General features: G+C 39.3%; 1 protein-coding gene across 3 annotated transcripts in view; it reads left to right on the top strand.

Moving 5' to 3' along the window:
* Positions 1-25,524, top strand: part of ASCC3 (activating signal cointegrator 1 complex subunit 3) — a 560,200-nt gene that overhangs the window by 288,388 nt on the left and 246,288 nt on the right. For all 3 annotated transcript variants that reach the window (XM_090037230.1, XM_090037224.1, XM_090037218.1), the window contains one exon: positions 23,956-24,090. In XM_090037230.1, the coding sequence (XP_089893356.1) occupies positions 23,956-24,090 (135 nt within the window). The remainder of the gene's footprint in view (positions 1-23,955; positions 24,091-25,524) is intronic.

The raw sequence follows: 25,524 nt of genomic DNA, 5'->3' as shown, positions 1-25,524 counted from the left end.
GAACATGACAGTAAGCAAAGTATTGAGGGGCGTTTATAGACATGCTCCAGGAGCCAGCGGTGGGAGCGCTTTAATTAAAGTGCCTGGAGCATCGCATGTATCAGCATCCCTGCACTGAAAAATGGCAGCAGCGCATTTTAACTAAAGCTCATTTGATGAGCTTTAGTTAAAGTGCCCCTACTGCCATTTTTCAGTGTGGGGACACTGATACACGTGGCACTGGAGTCTGCTGGAGCGCAGTTAATTACCATGCTACAGCAGACTCAATCATGTAATTACAGTGTGTCAGAGCAGCCTCAGTGTATGCCTATAGGCACCCTAAGGTAGTAGTGCTGTAGCAAACATCCATGTAGGCCTGCTGAGGTGCTTCAGTTGTTTGCTTATATTTTTATTTTAAGGGGCATCACTTCTATGATCTACTGCAGGGGTAATATGCTCCAGCTGATTGAAAGCTGTGTTCTTTGAAGTAAAAGCCATAACAAACAGTTGAGCATCTCATTTTTAATATGACAACCTGCTGTGACTTAAACCACCCAGATATTAATGATCTAGCATCTACTGTATATCAATATATAATTTAATTTGTTTATGATTCCAGAGCATACCAAATATGAAGGGGAAAGAACCTGGCACCCTAAGTTTGAGTCCTGCTAAAAGGAAAGCAAAAAGGAGGGAATAGGTACCATCACCATCCTTTCTCTTCCACAGAGTAGAAGTTGGTGATGTAGTATAGGGGCCAGTATCTTGCCCTATCTAGCAAAACAAACTAATAGCTGGGCTGATGGATTTTCTAAGGGCACTAACTTAAATAAGAGGATTCAGAAATCTTGGGGATTATGGAATTCTTAGATCCCATTTTTAGAACCCTAGTACTGAAATAAAATCAGTCAAACGCACAAATTGAAACATAGAAATTTGTTTTGTATTTTCTTTTTTATGTTATGTAGTCAGAATGGTCTGTTTCAAAAGAAAGGAGAAGTGGAAACACTTGAAACAAATTCTTGCATGTTCTTGTTTTGCAGAAATTAGATTCAGTCCAAAAGCTTCTTATAATGTTGAACAATAACTCTCCTTCAAGTCCATTGGCATCTGCAGAAATGCAATTGTTAGCTGTCTAATGACTTATATTTGCATAGTAATAGACTAGCTGCTCTTGCTTAATTTTCTGTACAAGAATAGACGTTGCTATTTCTGTCCTGTCAATAACAATTCAGAGTAATTTCTGCTACCTGTAGGAGTCAGTAAAGTATTAAGTATTTGGCTGTTCTGGTAAAGAACTAACCTTCTACTTTAACCTTCATTGGATTCATATTACTTTTCAGTTCATTGAGGACAGGGTTGTAATTTGTCAGCCAAATAGATTCCCACAGAACTTGTCAGCCCCATATCAAAGGACTTCTTTTACCCTTGATTGCTTGCATACTTGGGGCAAACAATGTGATCCAGCCATCTGAAAAGAAGGTACAAAAAGCATTTCACTGCTCTCATCTTATCTTTCTTTCACACTTTTTACAGATAATCACCCAAAATTCCACTGAGACTTTCAACCCAGGAGCATGCTCAGTTCAGCATGCAGGCTCAAAAAGATCATTTAACCCTTTGGAGTAGAGTGCTAAATATGTTTTGCAACTGTGTTATTGTTCAACACAAGGTTAACTTGTGGAATTCTTTTCCATAAGAGGTGATAGAGACAAATAGCATAGTTAAGCTGAAAAAGGAACCAAAAAAATTAATGGATGATGGATCTGTTAAGACCTGTGGAACAGATTCGTTGCAGATGTTTCCTTGGGCATCTCAGAACCAATGATGGTAGATGCCAGGGTGGGTATTGGTAGATCACTCTAGAGATAGATATCTGGTTCAGTGCACTCCCTGTAAAACATCCACTTCGGCCAGTGTTGGAGACAGCATACTTGGCTAGATGGACCATTGGTCTGGCTCAGTATAGCACTTCTTATGTTCTTATGGAAGATGTTCCATGAGCCCTGAAAAGAACCTGCCATAAGTAGACTATGAGTGATTCTGTCTGATCCCAGCAAATGATTGTCTGGATTCACAACAGGGGCAGGCAGCCATGCTTTGCAAAGGTCAGAGACCTGAGAAACTGGTACAGAAAAGTGTGGAACACCACTTAATACTTGGGCACCAGCAGGAGCACATGTGCTGCCAAAGATCCGAAGAGGAGATGCCAGAATCTAGCCATACTTCATTGCTGACTCTGGCTGTCACTCAAAAGAGAGGGTAGAGATGAATCCATGCTTTTTTATTAGTGAACCTTTACAGAAGTTGAATGAGACTATATCAGTGAGACCAAACCTTACTATGATCCTTACTAAGAGCCTGCCTTCATTGAAACAGGCTACTCTTGCCTCCTGCACTCCAAGGTGTCTCCAGTTGTCCCTAAGATTGTATGGCCAACAGGAGGACACACGGGTGTGACTGCCAACATCAGCACCTAACTTGCCCTCTCTGTAGGACTACTACTGTGTGCTGTCTGCTCTTTCCACCCCTCCAAGTCCCATCCCACTAGAACATCAAAAAATGTTGCTGGAAGTTAGAGCTGCAAGAAGCATTGTGGAAATATTTAAGAAACTCCATGGCATGACCTTGACAGTATTCTTCCTGAGATCTCTGTCTGCATCTCTGCTGCTTGCTCAGCAACAAATCCTTTTGCTTCCCCCAAAACTACAATGAAAGCTGTGCCATTATTTTGTTTGTCACAGACACTCTCTGCTGAGATGTTGATTGGTGGTTCTAAGAGTAACATGACCTGTACTGAGAGAGAATGGGCAGGGCATGACTGTCTATTCTTTCTCACACATCCAAAGTGGAGAGCACAAAAGGATAAGGAAGTATAGAATGAAGGATAAAAGAAGAGAAAGGTACAAACATGAGGAGCAGGAAAGATGCTGCCAGTTTGGTGTGGTATAATCACCTAAAGAGAGGAATAAAGACAGAAGACAGAAAAGAACAGAGAGGAAGGACAGAAAGAAAAAATAGAATAACACCAGATCTAGAATTGGTTCCACAAATATCTTTTAACACTGAGAATTTGTTGGCTATGACAGTTTATATTGTGAATATTATCTGAACTCCCCCCAGTTTATGATCATCCTTGAATTGTAGATACAAGCACTGGTAGTACTATTAAAGTGGTTCTACCAGTGCCAAACACAGAAATAATAAATTATTCCTAGTCTTGTGCAAAATTCCTGTAAAAGTTTCATTTACCATTTTGGCTACAGCTTTGACTCTTATGCAGCCCATTATCTACCAGAATTCCAACATTTTGTAGCAGCTTCTTCTCAGGATAGGGTTCCTTCTAATTTAGGTATGGCCAATCCATTATTCCTGGATGTGTAACATTACATTGGCTATATTAAAATGTACTGTGCTAAAGTATGCTTTTGGACCTGTACGCTCAAATCCAGATTACTTTCTTATTTAAAAAACCCACTTTAAAGTCTATTAACCGGGTAACCACGTTATTAAAAGCTAATGTTCATACTGAACAGGTGGCAAGACATGATTGATTTCTGTTGACTAAGATGCACTTGTTTTACTATTACCTCAGATCCACACACACTCATCTTTGATGTTTTCATCTATTTGTTGTATTCTGTGGTATACAATTTGTAAGCTCTCTGGGAAAGAGAGCTGTCTTTTATTAAAAGTTTATGCACCTTGTTTTGCACCATGAAACTCTGATTGTGACTGGAGTCTTAAATAACCATAGGAATGGAAGTAGTTGATGAATACTGTTTTAAAAATATAAATTTCAAGGGAAATAGTATTAAAGCTCTCTTTGCATTAGTGAACAATTGAACTAAGGGAATAAATTAGCTGCACTGTTTACCATATAAAGTAAAGACTTTGTTAATATTGATGTTGGTGACGTTAACCTAACATTTATTTTTCATTTTCCACTAGAATAATTATATATCTACACACTAACTTTATTCATTCCCATACCATACGTATATGTATAATTAACAAAAATGTCACACGCAAGAGACAAGCTACTACTATGGCTAAGTATAGTTTTGGCTGATGAGGCATTTTAAGTGGAAAAAAATATATGCATGATACAGCAGTAGATACATGGCTTGATAAATATCCTTGGTGTTAACTAGGAATTGTTTTCATTTGGTTCCACTGAGGGTGGCCATGGCCTCAGAAATCTTAGTTTATTCTGTTTAAACAGGGATGATCAACAGTGGATTTAATTTATTTCAATGAATGATTGAGTCAACATTTACTGGAGACGGCAGTCAACAGCAATCTATCAGAAATTAAAAATAGATTATAACTTATCACAGTACTGATTGTATATCTGATGATGAGTTGTGGACTGCTTCATTATTATTGATGGCTAGTCATTTCTTTTAAAAAGTTATGAGTCCTTTTGCATACCTCTGTTCTACTTCAACAGATCTTAGAGAGAGGGGTTTTTTTCCTTTAATTTACAGATGTCTGTAAAGAAAGCTGTTAAGCTTTTAGTTTTGCTGACCACTCAGGTCAGTAAGACAGCTTGAAAAAAGACTTCTGTCTTCCAATACACATAATTTAATTAGACATGATGAGTAAGTACAGTCTGCTTTTAACTTGTTAAGAGTTTATGCTTCACAGAACAGAGAAGGTATATAGAATATGCCTTTAGCCCTAGTTTATATGCTCACTGGTAATTCATCAGTTTCTTAGGTTTGAGAAAAGAGTTTAATTCACATGCAGAGTATAAGAAATATTTCTTGAAGTCCATGAGATATTAAAAGTTAATAAAATGCTTGGAAATAAATATGGTTGTTGGCATTTTCTTGTAGCTTAGGCAAGTGAGAGAACCTATCCCCTACTCTACTTCCCTGTACATTTTAAATGGTGAAGACTTGAAATTGAGCTTGATAAGTATAACCCTGAAAATCAACCAGAAAATGAAAAATAAGAATTAAATTCAAGTGTGGTAAACTTTTTAAGCTTTAGCGCACATCACACTTGACATGAGGGGTTATTTGTTTCCATCTTTCAGTTCTAATCAGACTGTCATGATTTGCTATATTACTGAGAGGGGACCTGTTATTCTTTCTACTCCCCTCCTAGCACTTTCCTTAAGCAAAATGGTTTTAATGTTATAGTATCCCAACCATATTCTCCCAGTTTTTCACTATTTCACTACCCATTTATAGGGCAGGTACAAGGATATAGATTGCTGTTTGCAGCACAACTCCTTTTTCTAGGTACCACCTGTCTATGACTCTGTTAGTTGTAACAAACAACATAAGGGCAAAGATGAAGTGTCTTGGATAAGCAGTGTGAATTTTTTTTAAGAATTTAGTTCTTTTCTAAGAATTTAGTTTAGATCAATACAAATGCTATTGTGACAGTAACGACACAAATAATGAAGACAGGAATGATTGCTAATTTGAAGTATTTAGAGAGTGGTTTTAACACTATCACAACTTTTTGCAGCTAATTCAGGCATAAGACTCAAACATTACTTTTGTAAGTAAGCCCATGCTTAGCATTTTAAAGCTTTTGGAGTGTTGAAGGGATGTTTTAGCTTAGATGGTCCAGGAAATATGCAAGAGGCAAGAATTTTTGTGGGTGATATCATGGCTGGGATAGACTTAGGCAAGCTTTGGGATATCACAGTTCTCCCAGTTTTGCAAGACCTGGGTCTCTTTGTGAGACCTGAAGAAGGATCCTGTGATACCTGAAAGCTTATCTAAGTCTATTGCAACCATGTCGTTGGTCAAATACAAGATTTCAGCTACAAAGCTCTTGCTTCTTGCATATTATGAAGTCTGTCATTTTAGTTCTTATAGTGCTGTGAATAATACACTTTTCAGTTCTTTTGTGAAGTATTGCCACTTTTTTCACAAATATTAAACCATGTAAGAGAGAAGGTTTATGAGACTTAAGCACATGTAGCTGTGAATTTTAAATAAAATATTTAGTAAAGATGGTTGTTTTTCACATTGCACAAAAGTGTAGAGGTAACCTAAAGGCATTTGCTTTGTGCTTACTTTGCATATTTTGTCACTTAAAGACTTAGGTTCCATGAGGACAGCTACACAGACTCTCAGCACTCGAGCTAGACACCAGAGCTGTCTTTGAACTGCAGAGTACAGATCTAATTACACAGCTTGTAGCTGTGGAACCACTTCTCTCTATTCTAAATTACTTTCCCTAACTTATTTGCATAATTTAATGCACAGAGGTTTGCCACTGAAATATAAAATTCTCTGACATAGCTAGGACAGGCTAAATTAACCCTCTTAGGACTACCTGCTTTTTCACAATATATTTGGTAAATCCTGACCCAGTTTATTGAAGAAAATACATTCTTAACAAGGTTAGCATATGGTGACTTTTGCTCAAAGCTGCTTTTTACAATGAGATTTGGTAATGTGCGAGGATTAAAAGAAATCAATTGTTAACTTTATCATTAATCACAGTACTTTGAGACTGCAGTTGGCAAATAAAGCTGTCTTATTTTTATTGCTCAAATTTGATCCCCATTCTAAAGAAAAAAAATAATGTGGAGATCTTATTGTTCACTTTCAGCAAGTGTTCTGGCATCTTAAATTACTTGAGTCAGTGCATAAAATTTATTTGCACATTCAGACGTGAATTATTTAGGAAGAATGGGTTGAAGGTGAATTTCACATATAAATGATTAGAGATAGAAATAGATTATTTTATACTTCTCAATGTTAAAAATATTTTCTCTATTTTATTGTAAGAACTGTAGAAAGCTTTATGAACAAATGGTAATTATACACACACTTGTTTTTAAACTGTTGTTTGACCCATAATAAAGTCTCATCTCTCTTTAATGAACGGTAACTTTTTATATCATCATATTTCCAACAGTTTTGCATCTGCTTCACAAAAACAGTTGCAATTTTTTTTCTTGATTAATGAATATATTGTTCCCCCACCCAGGCCAGGTACAGACATTAGAATTTTTCTGATTTAGGTGGTCAGAAACTGGTCTGTACGTGTAACAGAAGTGCTGAGCACACAAACTCATTTAAAAATGGTGGATCCCAATCTAAGATAGACCTGGATTGATGTGGTGTCAGACTTTAATCAATATCAATTAGATAGGTAAATCAAGCTTCACTACCAGGCTTGTTCATAAATCAAGTTCACTGTCCTCTGGCATCCCAGGTGCCTTTATGGGTCCCCACCAGCCCCTCCCCTCCCCCCCACTCTCCCTTTGCAAGGAACCGTGCTTGACTGCTTTGGCTAAGCGCCTGTCCAGCCATGCTCAAGGACCTGCTCGCCTCAGCCAGTGCAGGCAACATGCATTTCCACTCCCCAAAGGGTGAACATCTGTTCTGTTCACTCCTGATCTAACCTACATCGTCTACAGAAACCCATGTAGGTTTAAGAAATTCTGCCTCAGGCTTTTTGCATGTCTGTACCTATCCTTATTGCACAGGATACACTTTTTGTAGGAAGGATGCAGGATTTGCAAATGATGGATGCAACTGCCTATTGGCCCCATGGCTTTTTATTCTGGAAGGCAGGACATTTGTAGTGAATGAGGCAAGGGATTGTAGAGAAAGAAAAGGTGATTCTCTGGCTAAGGCACTTGAATGCTTCATTGGAAAACTGGTTCTGTACTTGTGCCTGCCACAGAGTTCCTTTGTGGTGCTAGACATATCACTAAGCCAGACTCCTAAGTCATGTTCATTAATTGTACATTCTTAGTTTTCTGGGTACCTCACGTCATATTTTCATGGTTGTAGGGTTGGAAGGGACCTAAGTAGATCACCAATCTGACCTCCTGCCCTGGGCAGGAGTGAATGCTGGGCTCATATGATCCCAGCTAGGTAATTAGCAAGCCTCCTCTTAAAGATCCCCAGAGTAGGAGCCAGCACCAGCCTTGAGATATTCTGATTAGATTTGCGGAAGCACTGAGAACTCATGTGCAACTAACATCAATGGGACCTGTACTTCTACATGTGTTATGTTAAGCATTATGAAAAAAAATGTTCCAGGTGCTTAAAATTGGGAAACCGAAATTGGTGGATATTTTCACCATAATCTTTCTGTGTCCAGGTCCCCATCTGCAATCTGTGGATAACGGCCATTGCCTGACTAGATGGTGTGAAAGAAAATGCTCAAGTGCATCTAACAATGAGATGCTATAGATGTTGGTCCTTTAAGTTAATCATATAGTCTTTAGAGTAGGCTTTGAATTGTGTGAAGTAAATAAGCCATCACACCATGTACTGCAGGATAAGGTAAAAATAAAATGTTGACTACCTGTTTGTTAGTTAAGCGGTATCTATCCTGTGCAGTAAATGATTTGGGCTTCTCAATGGAAAAGTCGTATGTGGTTGTATAGTTAAAAAATGTATCATGAAGATTATGTCCAGGCATGCTGATATTCTAGTCATTAAAAATGCTAGCATTTCCTGGCTTTTGAATGGATAATTGTGCAACCTTAATGCTAATCTTTAACAGATATGATCCTCTAATTTTCTAAAGCAGTGATGCCTAGTGTGCCACAAGACCCCCCTGTGTGAGGCGATAAATGCTCTCCTCCCCATCCAGCACCCTGTTTTTGCCCCAGCTACTTCAGCAGCACCTTCAGTTGCTCCTCTGGGGACTGCTGCTGCTGCTGCCTTCCCCTGCCTCCAGGGAGCCCCGTGCTGGTCTTCCCCACGCACTCAGTGTTGCGTTTTGCTATGGGTGGGCAAGTGGTCAGACACAGACAAAGTTGTGTTTTGTGGCTTGGCTTGGCTCATTCTCTCCATTGCTTTTAAGTGGCACCAGCCATACCAGTGATTCTCAATGTTTTTAGCCTTAAGGCTTCCCTCCATATCTTTTCTGAATTAAGATCTAAGTCAACTATTTTCAGACAAGATGCCAAAAATTCAGAAAAGTTTGGAGTTATTTTTTTACCAGTGTATCTCAGCATTGGTATGATTTTCTCAGGTAGGGGAATGGAATATATTATATGTTGGTTGGGGGGAGGGGGGGAAGGTGCAAGAATGAAGTATGCCTTCAATTTTAATTCAGAAAAAAGTGTATTCCACGTATTAGAAGTTTGGGAAACACTACTCTAGAGCATGCATTTCCTAGGAGAATGTCATCATCATAATTGCCATAATGTAGCTTATACCTTATACTTACTGACATCCACATATTTTGGTGATGGTTGGAAATTTTAGAGTTGCCACACAGACCACTTGCCAATTGAACAAAGTAGCTGATAGCATTACATTGATGTTATTGTTTGTGTAGACCAGCATTAGAGGAGGGATGAAACACTTTGGCAATGGATTTCCATGGTTTTATTGATAGCAAGGGAATGATGAGACTCAGGAATCCTGGCTTTCATTTTATGATCTAATAAGCATAAAAGCTTCTCCCTATTCTCACTCCTGGACCATTCCTTGATCTGTTCTTCTCCCAATACCAGTCTTCACTCTTCACACCTTCAAGTGAGTTCTAGTCTCCCTATCCAACAAATACTGATGTCACCCCTTCAGAATGCCTTTCATTCATAGTCTGAGATTCCTTCCCAAAGCATTTCCAGTTTCCCTCTAACTCCTTGTACTTTGAAATCTCAGTCCTAGTGCTCCTACTTTAAGTTTTCTTGTGTGTGTTTCTGCCTCCCTGTCATTAGTTCCAAGTCCTTCCTTCACTCTTTAGCCCATTTTGCAGTCCCAGTTGAGCATGGGTGGATCTAGGATTTTGAAAAGCAGGGTGCAGATGGTGTGGTGCATCATTCCATATAGTACATAACATATTTTTTTCTCCAGGTAAAAATAAACCAGAAACTTTACTAATACATGCAGGGTCTAGCAAAATATTATTTTGTTTAAGATCAAAGCACAAACAAATATAACTTCATTTGAATGAGTTAAAAACAGTCTCCAGGGCTGTGGAATAGGATCTACATTACTAGAAGCAGCTAACAGACAGCAGAATTGAAGAGGAAAGGCTAGCTTGGGTTTTTTGTTTTGGGTTTGGGTTTTTTTGGCATCATTTAACCTGTGAGAGACACTGGATATAACAGCCTATGATGTAAATGGTTTGCAGTGTCTCATGTGACTAAACAGTCCAATCCAAGATTTTCATGATCTGTGGCAGTGGTTGCAAGTGTATGCATCATGGTTAGATAGTTTGGGAGTTGCTTGCTTCCTATGGACTCTTTTCTCTTCAAGCTCTTGGAGCCAGTTCATGTCATGGACTTTAATGCCCTGGTGGAGACGATGTTGCCAATTGTTCTGATTGCTTACCAAGTTTTCCCATTGGCCAGAATTAATTCCAAATGCCTTCATATTTCATTTGAATGTGTCTTTATAGCAAAGCTTAGGGTATCCTGTTGTCCTTGTTCCCTCTGATAGTTCTCTGATAGCATGTCCTTGGGTATATGTCCATCTTCCAGTCTGCTCAGGTGGCCTAGCCAGAACAGTTGTCTCTATCTGAGTAGGTCTGTCACACTTGGTAAATTTGCCCTTCGAAGAACCTCTGCATTGGTGACTTTATCTTACCATTTGATGTTGAGTATTCATCATAAACAGAGCAGGTGGAAGCTGTGTAACCTTTTCTCTTGATGTGCATAAGTTGTCCATGTTTCCCCACCATACATGAGAGTGCTGAGTATGTAAGCTTTGTACACTAACATTTTGGTCTTGATGGTAAGTTTTGAGTTGTTCCATGCTCTTTTAGTTAGTCTGCTAAAGGTGGTTGACAGCTTTTCCAGTACAAACATTAAGTTCTTCATCCAGTGAGAGGTCAGTGGTCATTGTAAAACCTAGGTAGCTGAACTTTTGAATTATTTCTAGCTGGTTCTCATTAAGGGTGATTGGATCTTGTGGAACTCCCTGTCTTAGTACAACTGTTTTCTTTATGCTGATGATAAGAGTAAATGCCTGACAAGCTCTTGAAAGGCAATCCATGAGTTCTTGTAGTAAGTCTTCATCATAGACTGTAATGCTAGCATCATCAGCAAATAGAAGCTCGCTGATAAGCATGTTTCTAACTTCAGTGTTTGCCTTGAGTCATGACAGGTTGAAGAGGTTCCTATCCTATCTTGTGTGAAGGTACACTCCACCTTTCATATCTTTAAATACACAGCTCAGGAGTACCAAGACAATTCCAAAGAGTGTAGAAGCAAGAACACGTCTTTGGTTCACTCCACTTTTCATCTTGAAGCTGTCCAAGGTGGACCCATCAAACTGAACAGTTGCTTTCATGTTGTCATGGGGTGATCTTTTCCCAAAATATGAATGGGTAATGCACAGTTGATTTGGGTGCAGAATTCAAGAAGGTGTTGCCCTTTTTCATTCACCTTACCCATGCTAAAAGTTCCTAGGCAATCTGGCCATGATGTTGTTGTCTGAGCTGACTTTTCCATTGAGGTCCCCGAGGAGGAATAGTCTATCGGTTGATGTTATTCCTTTGACAACTTGGTGCAGAGTGTCGTAAAATGTATCCTTCTCCAGGCTAGAATTAAATATTGGTGCATAAGCATTGACAGTGTTCACAGAACCAATGGTTGTCTGAAGTGTAAGTGAGGTTGATGCACTCTGACTTCTGAGTGGGTGTTTTTATAAGCTTTACCAACTTGTTACTTACTCAGTGAAACTGACACCATGCAGACGATTTTCCTCAGTGCTTTTACCTTGCCAAAATAAGGTATAATTGGCCTTTTGGATAGAACTAGCATCTGTAAGTGTTGTTGCCTTGGAGCACTGCAGTGTCAGCGTTGAGTTTGTTCAGCTCACGGCCAATCCAGACTGACTTTGGTATGCAGCTCGTGCATTGTGGGTCATCATCATCTGTGAAGCCAAGATGCATGGTCCTGACATTCCAGCTGCCAGGCCAGAAAGTTCTTGGTTTCTCATTTTTGCTAGGTGCAAAGTTTCCGTCTGCTTTTTGGCTTTTGGCCTAGCCCCATGCACCCAATGAGGCAGACAGGCTGTGGCAGGTCAGGACCGAACTGTCCAGGGGCTTCCTGGCATTATGGCAGGTGGTAGCTGAACAGTGGAACACATGATTCCTCATGCAAAGGTGATCCATGGCGCCCTTCTCTATGCAAATCAAGTAAGAGATTATAACCCATAACTACCACCTTCAGTGTTGTGTCCATGCTGCCAGCAAAGATGGAATATCTTCTCCATGTGATGTGGCTGCAATAGCTTGGGTCGTTGATATGAAGATACTGCTTTGCCCCTATATCAGGGTCCCCCTTTCCGCTTCACTGGTTTGGTCCAAAGGAAGGGCAGAAGTTGATACGTTTGGAACCAGCTACACTGCAGGAGTTGCCAATGTAGAGAAGGTCCTCCATCTGCCTGTCTTTCAGGGCTCCATTCCTAGATTGGTTGCCAGCCATGGTTGAAGAGCCCAGTCTGCCCTGTGTGGATACTATTGGCAAAATCACTGAGTGATTGGCTCATCTGCCTTTTGATGGTATTTCCTCCATCAAGGGTTCTACTACCTTCCTCAGGTGCTCATTCACCCAAAGCTGTTGGCACTTTCTGAGGTTGCCAAGTTAATTAACCACCACCCAGCACTCAGTGTTGACCAGTACAGGTTGTACCACTTATGGTCATAGCAGTAGCAGGTTTTTAATCCTGACCTGACAACTAGCTTGATTAGTAGAGCATCAAGACCATTAAAAAGGAGAGTGTCATTAACACCCCTCAGAATAAATTAGCTAGATTTTAATGAGTCATGAATTCAGTTGAGATTCTCACTACTTCCTGATTAGAAATGCTGCTGTTCCTCCCAGTCAGTCGGTTTTAAATTTTGGGTGGAGAAAGAATCAAAGCAGGGTGCAACTGCAGCCTCCACCCTCCTGATCCACTCCAGTATTTTACCTTTCCTGACCCCTTCCAAACTTTAATGTTATGGCCAGAGTATTCCTAGTGTTTTATCTCGCATTCCAACTTTTCTTCCCTCCATTTAAATCTTACACAGTTTTCTGTGTTTCCTGGGAGTCATTGAGAGCACTGTAGAAACTGGCTACTACTAGTAGACCTTTATGTCTTACTATTGATAGTAGCATAAAGTCCAACTTGGAGCTTCAATTTTTAGCTGATTCTGGATAAAAACTAATCTTCAGGCTAACAACTAACACAGAAAATTTCAGCCCAAACAAAGTTTGTAGTTATAATCAGTGAAATAGTTTCCTGGGACGTTTCAGGTATAGTGGTAGGCAGTAGTGATCATGGTCCTTTTTCCAGTGAGAGTTAAACCCCTAGGCCAAGTCCAGATGCATCCATGTCTGCAGCACCACATACTGCACATTCAGCTGTTGTCTGCACTGCAAGGGAGCAGCGGACGGTTTGTTTGTTTTTTTACACCTGGATATCCAGAGTATCCAGGAGTCAAAAAATCCACACACAAAAAAAAGCAGCAGAGCAGTACACATGGAGGCAACACACGTCACTCAAAACTGGAGCCGGGCTGATTGGAGCCATGCTCTGTCTGCTGCCCAGACTGTGAGAGTGGCAGGATTGCCACTGCTACAGCCCCAGGAAACCCCCAGGGCCCCAGGTAAGGTTGCTGGGGTCAGACCAGTGCTGGTCCCAGCCTCCCTACTCCACCCAGGGTAACCTGCCATGCACCAGTGGGCATGTGGCACAGACGTTCCCCAAGGACAACTCACAGCGGCACAAGGTGTGCCACTGCTTCTTGTCGCCAGGGAACCAAACATCTGCGTTCGTGTGGACATGGCCCTAGGTGGTAAAACAGATTATTTTTGTGAACCATTTTTTCCTAAGTACATCTGTGTTTATTTAAAGGAAAATCACAAATCAGGAAGAACAGTGTTGCGCCCCTAACGCCAGTGCACCCTTGACCTGCGAGCCTGGGTCGACACGACCGGCTTGGTGCGAGGAGGGGGATTTATGACCGGGCAGGTGGGTGATAACGGTGAGCAGGAGTCAGTATGATTTAAACACAGCGTGATGGTTTCACAAAAGATTTATTTTACTTATGCTTCTGATGTGCTGCAGCGTAGGCAGAGGAGCTGATTGATTTAGTTACAGCATGCAGATATCATGTTACCCAGCGTTTACAGGGTGGGTAAGACAGTTGCTTCCGAGCGATTCATGTAAGCCGTTGCAGTCTGCAGATTACTAAGAGCTCTTGATAAGAAAGATAACGCCAAAGATAGAGAGATAAACGGACCGGTAAGGCGAGACGAGGGTACGCCCAAAAAAAAAAATACTGAGGCGGAAGAGATAACATTCGTTGTGCACAATCTGTTTTTCTTGAGTGTATACATGGTTCTCCTTTCTCTGCTTTGGGCAGAAGTTCTTTCAAAGTTTTATTTGACACAGGTGACCAATATACTATATGCCAATCGTAAATAATTAATGAGTTGGCACTTGTGCTTTCTTTTTTTGCTCAGGTTTCATAAAAAAGGGGGGTTATTTTTACTTGGGTGGTACTGGTTCTGTTTGGTCACAGGATGGTGCGCATAGTATATTTAATTTTACAACTTTACTAAAGTCAGCTAATCTCGTTACTATAGGTACTTTATCTTTTGTGCTGGGCTGTCAAGGTCAGTTTCTCTCTTTCGTATGAAAAGCTCAAGCGATTTGAAATGAGGCACAGGTAGGGGTGTGTATATGCAACACTGTTAATACAGAGGGATAAATTACAACCACAGAGTTTGTTGTGTTAGCCTCTGACCTTTTGTCATCTGACCTTTTGCCATTGGCATCTGAAATCAAAGACTTTGATCTTTGACAAACAGTAGCAGGGTTTTACAGGAATATTTTTCGTAAGTCTCTTACCTTGAAAGTTCAGATACAAGAATAAGTACGTCAGAAATGAGACCCTTTAAAAAATAGCAGATGTCTAGATTAAAATGTCATAAAATCTTGGATGTTACCTAATAACACAACTGTTGTATAGCACATAAATATTAAGATAGCATGTGTGTTATGTAGCATTAAAGTATTTCAGCAGGCAAAATATTTGACACCCTAGTTGATAATCTGAAGTGGTATGTGAAAAAAGTTGATTAATAGCTATTAGAATATTATATATTACTGAAATGTAATGAATATGTGGAACTTGGCTTCTGTACCTTTTCAAAATGGAGAACTATCACTTTTGTAATATTTCCTTATAAATAGTTGGCATTTCTTTCCAATTAATATAAAGTAAATGATTTACTATTTGAGATGAAATTTCAAAAAATACAAAAAATGCTGAGTCAGTTTTAATCAAGCTTCTTTAAATTTACTTCAGCTGGAGAAGAGGAGTTAATATAGTTAATAGTAAAAGTAGGAGTTAATAGTAAAAAAGTTGATTTAAAATGTAAAAATACATTTTTTTTAATGGAATAGCTGAAATCTAGAATTTAGCATATCTGTACCTGATCTGCGGGAAAACATACACATTTGCGCATAAAACGTAGAGGTCATGGTAGATTTAGACCTTACAGACAAACTAAATCAGAGATGCATAGCAGAAGCTTTCAAAAGCAGTGGCTAACTTCATTAGATTCTGTGAAGGGACTTCCTGCCTTCAGACTAACATAGTTAATAATAACTACCTCTCTCTGCTTATGAAATGTAGACATTAAAGTACTGCCCGTAAGGAGCATCAGGAATAACTAGAGCACCATAGGAAATAAGATCACAAAAAAATTAAAGGGACGTTTTCTAGAAAGGCAGGCCTTCCTAGGGCTTCCAGAAATCTTTGCCAAGATACTTAGTTGTGAAATAAATCCATATGGTTATTTTTAGTGGGCTGGAATTGATGTTTAATGACCACAGTTTTAATGTCCAAAAAAATATTACAAAAGGATCCATTATAAATATAGAAAGCCAGAATGAAACTACTCAAAATGCTTGTTAGGAGAAAGTGGAAGTTCCTTTCTATTTTTGGAACATGTTTGCTGTGTGTGGAAGAATGGTCCTTGGAAAACAGTGGTCCAACTAAAGATTTTCTTTCCGCTTCATTTTTTGGAAATAATGACTTCTGGATGAGCTTAGGTAGTGCTACAATGCCAGAAATGCTGTATTCTCTTTGTCTTTATGCTGTTATATTTTGAAAGATTTCAAACGCATGGAATCCAGGACCGGATTCTACATTGGTAGTAATTAAATTGAGATAATGGTAGCTGTGTGGAAAGAGTCTAAAAGCCCTTTATTGTATTTATTTTGGTATCCTGATTTTATATCAGTGCAACTCTTCTGAAGTCATTGAAATAATGAAAAATTGAATGATACAGTATAAATTCATTCTTGGTTTAGAAAGGTTTTGGGCTAGATCCAATAAAAGACTTCTATGCCAACAAATAGGGTATGTCTACACGTTCATTAATGCACATTAAATCCAGTACCTCCGGGCATCTTTACATATGCTCTGGGGGTCCAGGGGGTGGCGCTTAAATTAGAGCGCTTGGTGCATCTTGTGTATCAGCATCCCTGTGCTTCAAAGTATTAATGAGGGCACTTTATCTAAAGCTTGTTTGACAGTGGCAGGAAGGGTCAAGAGTGCATCTGTTCAGAATAGCTTTTAATGTAGAAGCTGCAGCAGTCTTCTTCTGAGGTAGGGCCTGTTATGGAGTTACCCCAAGACAAATTTACTTTCAGGTTTCACTGTGTGACATGCGCTAGGTTTGCTTTTGTAGTTTTTCATCTCTAATTGTAGCTAGTGCAAAGCTATATTCAGTTCCGTTCTCGTCATATTTGTATATGCTATATTATTGGAAATAAATGTAATTTTGATATATCTTTATATTTCAGCTCAGGTTGTTACTACGGCAGTGATTAATTTGAACATCGCAGGGCTGTTCACATTTAAAGAAGTCAGTGGTTAAAAAATAGCATTTGACTTGGTTTGTGTTGTGGTCCTCCAAGTGGATGTGCCTCTGGCCTCAGACAACAGTATATTTATGTTTTAAAAGAAGCCTAAAACCTAGCTGGTCAAACCATCACACCAGAGAAACAGCATATCAAATTAATGAATCTTTGTATCTAAAAAGGATGTGGGTGGGAGGTCAGGAAGCTGCTGACATAATGTGAGCGCCCTAGAAATGACAGGCGAAGGTACATCAGCCTGCTGAGAGAGCATGACTTTTGTTTTCAGTATTCCCAGATACAAGGGGGAGGCAGATTCTCCAGCCAGATAGACCTGGAAAAGAAAGCTAGGGGCAGGGGGGTCACACAGGAAGCTCTAATGGGAAGAGCCAGAGGCTGTATTTAGACCCTTGAAGCTAACTGAGGGCTGCATCTTTGAATTTAAAGAGTAGGATAAGAGTGGGTCAGTGTTCTGCTATTTTCATTTGTTTTATCTGTATGAGCTAGCCAAGTTTGCAGATGACACCAAGTTATGTGGAAGCATGGTCAAGCTTGAAGATAGGCTACAGATACAGGCAGACCTAGACAGGCTAGCAAGTTGGATGGATCCAAATCTGATTAAGTTCAGCGTCAAGAAATGTCAAGTGCTCCACTTCAGGATGAGCGACCCTCAACACACCTACAGGCCTGGCAGCACCAGACTGACTAGCACCACAAATGAAAGGGACCTGGGGGTAATAATAGGCCACAGTACGAATATGGGCTGGTAGTGGGAAGCTGTAGCCAGTAGGGCAAATAATACTCTAGTATGCATCAATCGATGAATCTACAGCAAAACCAAGGAGGCGATTCTTCCGCTCTACTCGGCACTGGTGAGACCGCAGCTGGACTACTGCATCCAGTTCTGGGCACCACACTTTAACAAGGACATGGACAAGCTTGAGAGAGTCCAAAGAAGAGCCACCCGTATGATCAGAGTCTTACATGGCAAGTCATACGAGGAAAGGCTGAGGGATCTGGGACTCTTCAGCCTGAAAAAGAGAAGGCTGAGAGGCAACTTGGCAGCAGCTTACTGCAACATGAGGGGAGTTCACCAAGGCACCCTTGGGGAACACCAGGAGTAATGGCCACAAACTCCTGGAAGACTATTTCAGGCTCAACATTAGGAGAAGCTACTTCATAGTCAGGGTGTCCAGACTGTGAAATAAGCTCCCTCCAAAGGTGGCACAATCACCTACCCTGGAAGCCTTCAAGAGGAGACTAGACAGTCACCTTGCTGGGGTCACCTGACCCCCAGTTATCTTTCCTACTTGTTGCAGGGGGCTGGACCCCTTGATCTTCCAAGGTCCCTTCCAGCTTTGTAATCTATGAATCTATGTATTTCAATATATGATTATTGGTTTCTTATGCTTGCTGTGTTTTTATAATAAAACCTTTTGTTGTTTATCTCCTTACTGGTTGCCTATAGAAGGAGTGACTTCTGGGCAGGTGATATTAGGCTGACCTTCTCCATGAAGAATAGGACCTATAATTTCTTCTTTTATAACCCAAAAGTAGGGGCCACTTAGCTGGCAGAGATTCCTTCAGCAGAGTCCAGGTTAGAGCAGAAGATCTGTGATGCTGAAATAAGGTGCTATCTTGGGTCAACCTTACGCTCTTCCTTGGGGAAGTGGCAGCACAAGGGGAAGAAACTTGCAGGTCTAGGTGTCCCCTGTGGATCTGGCCCATTGCATTCGTTTCTACACAGTGGTAGTAAGGGTAGAGGATGCATCTGTTAAGAGTAGCTTCACAGCAGCCCCCTGGGGTAGGGCTCAGACCTGAAAAGACGTTCTTAGGTCTTTTTCTTCTAATCTCAAAGCTGTCTTGGAATATACCAGGTTCAGAGCCATTTTCAAGTGTTTTGGTTGTAGGAGAATTTTGTTCTGGGGTATACTCCTTTGTTTCTTTGCCCATCTAGTGTTTTTAGAAAGATCACAGTAGCAGACAATAGCATGAACATTAGATCATGATGCATTTATTTGATTGCTGTCAGTTGCCATGTCATGGTACAAATGCTTCTCCATGTGGCATTGTTGCTGATGGCTGGTATTTTGACATTTGCTACTTTTTAAACAGATAGTTTTAATTTTCTTTCATCATAGACTATTCTGTGTCCCTAACTAGTTTTAAGTTGCTGTATATATGTTGTTACACTATACTCCCCACTAAATTTAAGTGTTGATGGGACTGACTTGATCAGTGCCCTTTTCCCAAGATACATTATAATGGCTTCCACTTCTGTTTAACTCTGGCAGGCCCTGGGTTATTATTGTTGTTGTTGTTTTTTGTTGTTATTATTAACAGGACAGCCTACTCTGACCAAAGAGAGGCCTGAGCCAGTCATTGATTTTACTTGTCCTTGGGGATAGAGAGTCTAGTTTTTCAAAGTAATTTCTTCAGTTTAAACTGATATGCTACAGACTACTAATCTTCAAAGTCTTATTTATTTATTTTGTCATCAACTAAACATTACTAAGAAAGTAATAGAGAAGGGGTTTCAAGTTCCATGAAGGATAAATGATTTTGCTAAATGAAGTAAATATATAAATTCTTTAGATTAAAATAATTTTAAAAAGTTCAGTGTCCTTTTTCAAAATGTCTTTTCAAAGGATTTTTTCAAAGGAAGGGGGATACAGCTGGCCAGATTCCTTCTCCTACAGTGCACTTTACTTGTCAGTTGCTTATTGTTATCGTTGAGTCCAAAAATTACATCTGTGCCTGAAGAAAAACCATTTATATAGCACTGGGGAAGTGCACAGAGCAGGGGCTTTTCTTCTGTGGCAGGAACCTTCCTGGGATAATGGCCTCAGCTGATTGGTGGGACAGAAGGGCATTCTTCCAAAGCTGGAAACTTTCTGGGGGTATCTGGAAGTGGAGAGAAGAGACTGTCAATCAGGGGGTTCCCCTAAGGGCAGGCTTGACCCAAGGAGCAACCCACTAGTGGTCCCTGACTGGAAAGCAGTCCTGTATTGCTCTCCAGCTAGCGGGCTGAAATGAGCACCTGTCCCTGGCCTGAACTGATTTCTGATGTTGCTTCTTTTATTTATGCAAACGTATAAAACTTAAAAATATATTTTGGCACTATTATCCAGATGCTTTGGTTGTGTTACCTAGTGTGCCCTGCACTCTTCTTATTTTATTAAAACAAGCAGAAATGGCAGATCCTAGTTAATTAAGAGCTTTATTGGATTTAAATTTATGCTTACTTACACGTTTTTGGCATTATCTATGTGGGTTTTTATTACTTCCTTTCCACCTTCTAAAGATTTATTACTGTAGCTTTGTCTATTTCTTTTTCCATTCGTGTCACATACCTTGTAGCAGTTTTAGACAAAAAGTAAGAAAACACTTCAGTTGTTCTTGATTATGAGTTCACTAAAGGTCAGAAGAACCAATTGCATATTTGTCAATATCTTACCAAAATATGCAGAAATACATTTATTTTAATACACTTCAACTTAATACTTAAACTACATAAATGTCATGCAGGACCTAATCTTCTTGGTTTTGAAGTAGAGGCAGGTGATTCCAAAATTACTGCAAGACTGAACATGAAAATTGAGTCTAAAACAGATTAAATAGCGTGTAAAACCAGTGAGCAAATCTATTTGGTGGTTAAATCATAAAACAAAAAATAGCTAAAGCGTCTGTGACATTTTTTAAAGCAAACAGCCTAAGTGTCAAACATTTTTACCCTTTTTTCCTAATTTAAAAGTTTTCCAGATTACCTGGCTAGAATCCAGAGTTCTTGTTATGGCTTACTGCCTGGTACCTACTCATATTTGCACTGTTTTCTCAGCTTTAAGTTTACTTTTGTCAGATGAACCTAGGTTGTTTACAGTGTAGATTGAAATATTCATATACCTCAATTCAGTAAGGAAATAAATTAATAAACAATAAAATTAAGTATGGTTTGCATGTTCAGAACCTTGTGGTATTTTCACAGTGAAGTCTTCGACACACAAGCCTCTAATACAATAGAGCTTACCAAAAAGAAACCCTATGATTTACTTTAATACAACGGTATTACTGTTTTTTGAGTTGTTGTTGTTGTTCTATCTTTGTCTTAGTTCTAGTCAATAAATTACAGGATGATAAATTAGAAATTCATACTGAAATAATTGATTAAAATTCAAGAGACATGAACTATGCTCCCATGTGCTTTCTCTCTCACAAATTTGGGAGATTTTAAAGATTTAAAATTCATTCTGTGCCACGTAAATTATAAGAAATTGGGATTGTAACAGGGAAGTCTGGCCTTTTAAGACATTGCTGGGTTAGGAGCCCAGCTGTGGGTGGTTAGCTAGCAGTTAAAAGCCTGAAGGGAGAGAAAGCAAGCAGCTGGACCTGGGGAAGGAGCAGTTGCAGCCAAGAGGCACACTGAAATCAAGATGGCCTTGCTTCTAGGAAGGACCGGAGTTAAAATGCCCACTCCTACCTTCTGGAGAAAGGCAAAATGTTTTTTATCTTTGCTTGCTTGTTGTTTGCATCAACGGATATGGTTTGTGTTATCAACTATTGTGTGGACTGACCGAAGGGTTCTTTGAGGACAAAGCCTGCCAGCAGAGTGGTAGGCACGCCAGTCCACGTACGGAGATGCTACCATCCATGATGACATCTGAGAATGTTCTAGTCATTGAGAACCCACTGTTGCATGATCCATAATGTTATAAAGGGTTAATTTGGAAGTGTGCTGTAACTATATTTAAACACTTACACTTACTGAATAATTGTCATCATGAATCACATATTAATTACCGGGGTAATCAAAAAATATATCACCTTTTCAGACTTAATCTGTTCTGTCATCTGACTTCATTTTTCTGTTCTTAAATTGTAAACCCTTTGAGCAAAGGCTATATATTGAACTTGCTCAGTAAAACATCAAGTGCTTTTCTAGTGTAGAATAAATCTTTAATGCTGCTTTCTTTTAAATAAATTGATAATGTATTGAAGTTTGGTCCTAAGGCCAGTGCTGAAAGTTTTTCTCAAAGGCTCAAGGTAAACTAGATCTTGTCTGGAAATTCATGCACTAATCCAAACAATTGTTTAAACCACCAACGTTGTTCAAAAGAACGGGATTCCACCTCCCTGGATACCAGGTACAGTCTCCACTCTCTTCTTGGGCTAGCATGAAGGTATATTCCCTTTATACGTACAAGGGAAAATGTATTAGATCTCCATTTATTGAAGTCTTATGTATGCCGCACTCCAAACAAATGGCATGGGGGGCGAGTGGGGGGATGAAAGAAGCTTCTCTGTTTTCCATTGTTTTAGTATGAATGCTTCATAAGCTTTAGTTTATTTATCCTGTTTACATTTTTCGTTATTTTAGGGAAGTGACTAAATAGCAGTTTGTGTCCTCCCTCCCATTTAATTTTTTTCAATGTGCTTTGATTCTTTCAACAGAATATTTTCACAAATCTGCTCATTTGCTACATATGGAACTCAAGAGTTTCCCATTTTGGCAGGCATATTGACTATCCCTGACACTATTAGGTATTTTTCACTTTGGCTTTCCAGTTAGTTTATGCAGGAAATTGTCTTTGCCATACGGGAAAACCAAACAAGATAAGATGTAAGGATAGAGTTTAAGTAGGCTGCAATTCCATTAATTTTTAAGGAATCTCTACCTGGAAATAAATTGTAGAGTTCAGGTTATCCTACCATTTGATGGCTAGACATCTACTTCCAGCTCCAATTTATCATGGAAGTCAACTCCCCTATTGAACAAGTACCTGTACTGGCCAGCTGCCATCTACTAAATTGCAGCAGCTTGAACCCTTCTTATCTAGTTATTGATCCAACTAGACCCTTGACCTGCCTAAAGGCAAATGGAAAAAAAACCAGTGTGAGTGGGAAAAAAAATTCCTTTCTAACCCCCAAAAAGAAAATAAAAGGTTGCTAACATGGCAGGTTATAGCATTCAGCCCTGTTCTTATCCCAGGTGTAAGAGGGCTTGGGCTTCTGATCTGGGCCCTGGGTAAATTGCCACTGCTTATGCATCTCTGGTTCTGGTGCTTTTTTTCATCTCTCCTTCCACCCAAACCAGAATAGAAGGGGCATCTTAAGATATCCATGATTCTTCTCACCAATAAGACAAAATCGTCTCCTGCCTTCTACATTACAGTAGGAATCACACAACATACATGTGGTAATATACCTTGTGAGCACATTTTATTTAAGTTTAAAGAAAATACATAGTTCCTTTGTGGTATAATAATTGTATTTGTTGTCCTTGTCTGTTTAAATCATTTTCTTTTACAAAGTAATTGAATATACACACCTCAGTTTTGCATAGCTCTCTTAATTTAGAATGTCCTGATGGAAAATCTCATAATCATTCTTATATGAATATGAATGCAGGTTTTGTGTGTCCATTTGTCTCTTGAAATTGTTAAGGAAATTGCCATTAATATTGCAACTTTATTTTTAAAAGTACTTGGGGAATATACTACATAGTATCTAGAAACAGTAACAGGAGCTTCCAAGGAGATGTTTTGGCAGTAGGTGACCTTATACACATTTTGGCTACCCTGTTTTCTTGTAGCAACACACCCCACTCCATATTTGAGGAGTGTGTGAAGCCTGTTGTTGGTCCCTGGAAATTCCTTTATATCAGGGAGCTTCTCAAGTATCCAGTTGTTGCATATAGAGCATTCTGTGTGATAGAAAACAGCCTAAGCAAGAAGCAAGATTTGTTTCAGAAACTAGAAAACTTAAAATATTTATTACAAAAGTCCTGAGGGAGGGATTTGCAAAGGTGCAGGCAACGTTAAGCACCCACTTCTCCCTTTGAGCTGTGTCCCTGATTTCCCCATTCTTTTGCTTTATAACATTTCCCTCTTGAACTCCTAGAGAAATCCCTGCTCTGTTTCAGTTGTTATTCAAACAGAAACTTTATTTATGTTTGAAAATATTTTGTAATTTTTCAGAGTCATAAAGAATGATTGCTTTGCAGAAATATACACAAGTGGAACATTTCTGATCTTGTTAGAGTACTCAGTAATAAAAAAAGAAATGCTATTTGTTTTAGCATTATCACCTTCTTTTCCTTGCAGGGAACTTCATAATTTTATTGAGCATTTTGTACTTTCTCAACAAGCATCTTTCTTTCTATCTTAAGGTGATGGTGTTTGTTCATGCTAGAAATGCCACTGTACGAACTGCTATGGCTCTTCGTGAGAAAGCAAAAAATAATGGACATATTTGCCACTTCTTGCCAACACAAGGACCTGATTATGGGCAAGCTGAAAAACAAGTAAGTGGCTTATTTTTAATGATCTTGCTTCAAGTTCCAAATGTCTGGGCTTTTATCTACCTGGGAAATGACGTCTCTTGAGGCATAGCGCAGTCGTTGAGGTACACTGTTTTCCTTCCTCTGCCAGGAGGGATGGAAAGACATTTGACTGGACTGAAGTGAGTTGCACTTTGGAAGGAAGTGCATATATGAAGGTTGGTGGAGGTGGGAGGAGTATCTGGAAATTGCCTTTTTCCCGTATCTCATCATGCACAAGAATCCCTCAAGAAAGGAGATGTGCTGCTTTCTGAAGAGAAAGATAAGAATTGCTTGTGCTGGAATACCCCAGCCTCCTAGCTTCTTTTGGGAGCCTTGTATCATTACATGGTCAGGGGAGGGTGATAGCTGGCTCCCATGCCTATTTCCCTTTTCACCATGATGATTTATTTTTTTCCCATGGTGGAAAATGGGCATGGTAAGATTAACTCTTCTCAGTATTTGGTTAATTTGGAGCCTATCACTTAAACTTTATTCCATTGTGTCTTACTTTCACCTGTGAGTTCTAAGAATTGGACATTTCTAGCTACAGAAATAGCTTGGATAGATCTGGTTTCTAGGATTCAGCTCGGCAGGCTTTTACTGTAGATGGGTATTGCTCCATTTGCAATTCACAGAGCACATGTCAGTATCATAAAAGTGCACTATAAGGCAGTCGTTCTCAAGAGACTTAAGGCATCTCTCCATAACCTCTGTGAACTGAGCAGCGTTCTATTTCAAAACTAACTGATGTATTATAGTGCTCAACTCCTTGTAGAGGAGCAAGGGGAATGGCCAGGCAGAGATGAACCTGAGCCTGTGCTTGATTTAACAGATGCTTGTTTTCTATACAATAGCAGTTATATATCCACCTTGTTTGTCCAATATAGTTTTCAAAGGATATTTATGGATATACATTGTAAGAATTACAAATGCTTCTAGAATAATCTTTATCTTAAAGAGTTTCACTCCATTTTGTGTGAAATTGTCCTGGGGCTATTTATCCTATGCTAATTCTACTTTTTAAAATTAAAGACAGCAAATGCATCATCATTTTCTTTTACCAGTCTTGGTGATTATTGCAGTTTAGTCCAGATTGTATCATTATTTGTTTGTTTGTTTGTTTGTTTGTTTTAAAAAGTTGCCCTTAACTCCGTTAATGTTTAATTTTTTTCAACATTTGTGTTCCAGTAAATAGATGATTAGTATTTTTTTAGCTTAAGGTACATTTTACAAGCTTTAATAAAAGCTGAAAAAGATTATGTTGGATAATGTATTATAAAAAAATATTATAACTAGCCCATTATAGTCTATCATCAGTACAGGAATATTATTGAAGTGGAACTGTTTTCTGATGCAGATAGGTACTATATGTTACAAAGACCACTTATTTTTTTAAACTTAGTCACTAGATTGTGG

The sequence above is a fragment of the Crocodylus siamensis genome, chromosome 1, assembly GCF_052110815.1.
Source record: "Crocodylus siamensis isolate JL-2025a chromosome 1, ASM5211081v1, whole genome shotgun sequence".
NCBI lineage: Eukaryota > Metazoa > Chordata > Crocodylia > Crocodylidae > Crocodylus > Crocodylus siamensis.
The sequence above is the reverse complement of the archived record's forward strand: the minus strand, read 5'-3'. Positions and strand labels throughout refer to the sequence as shown.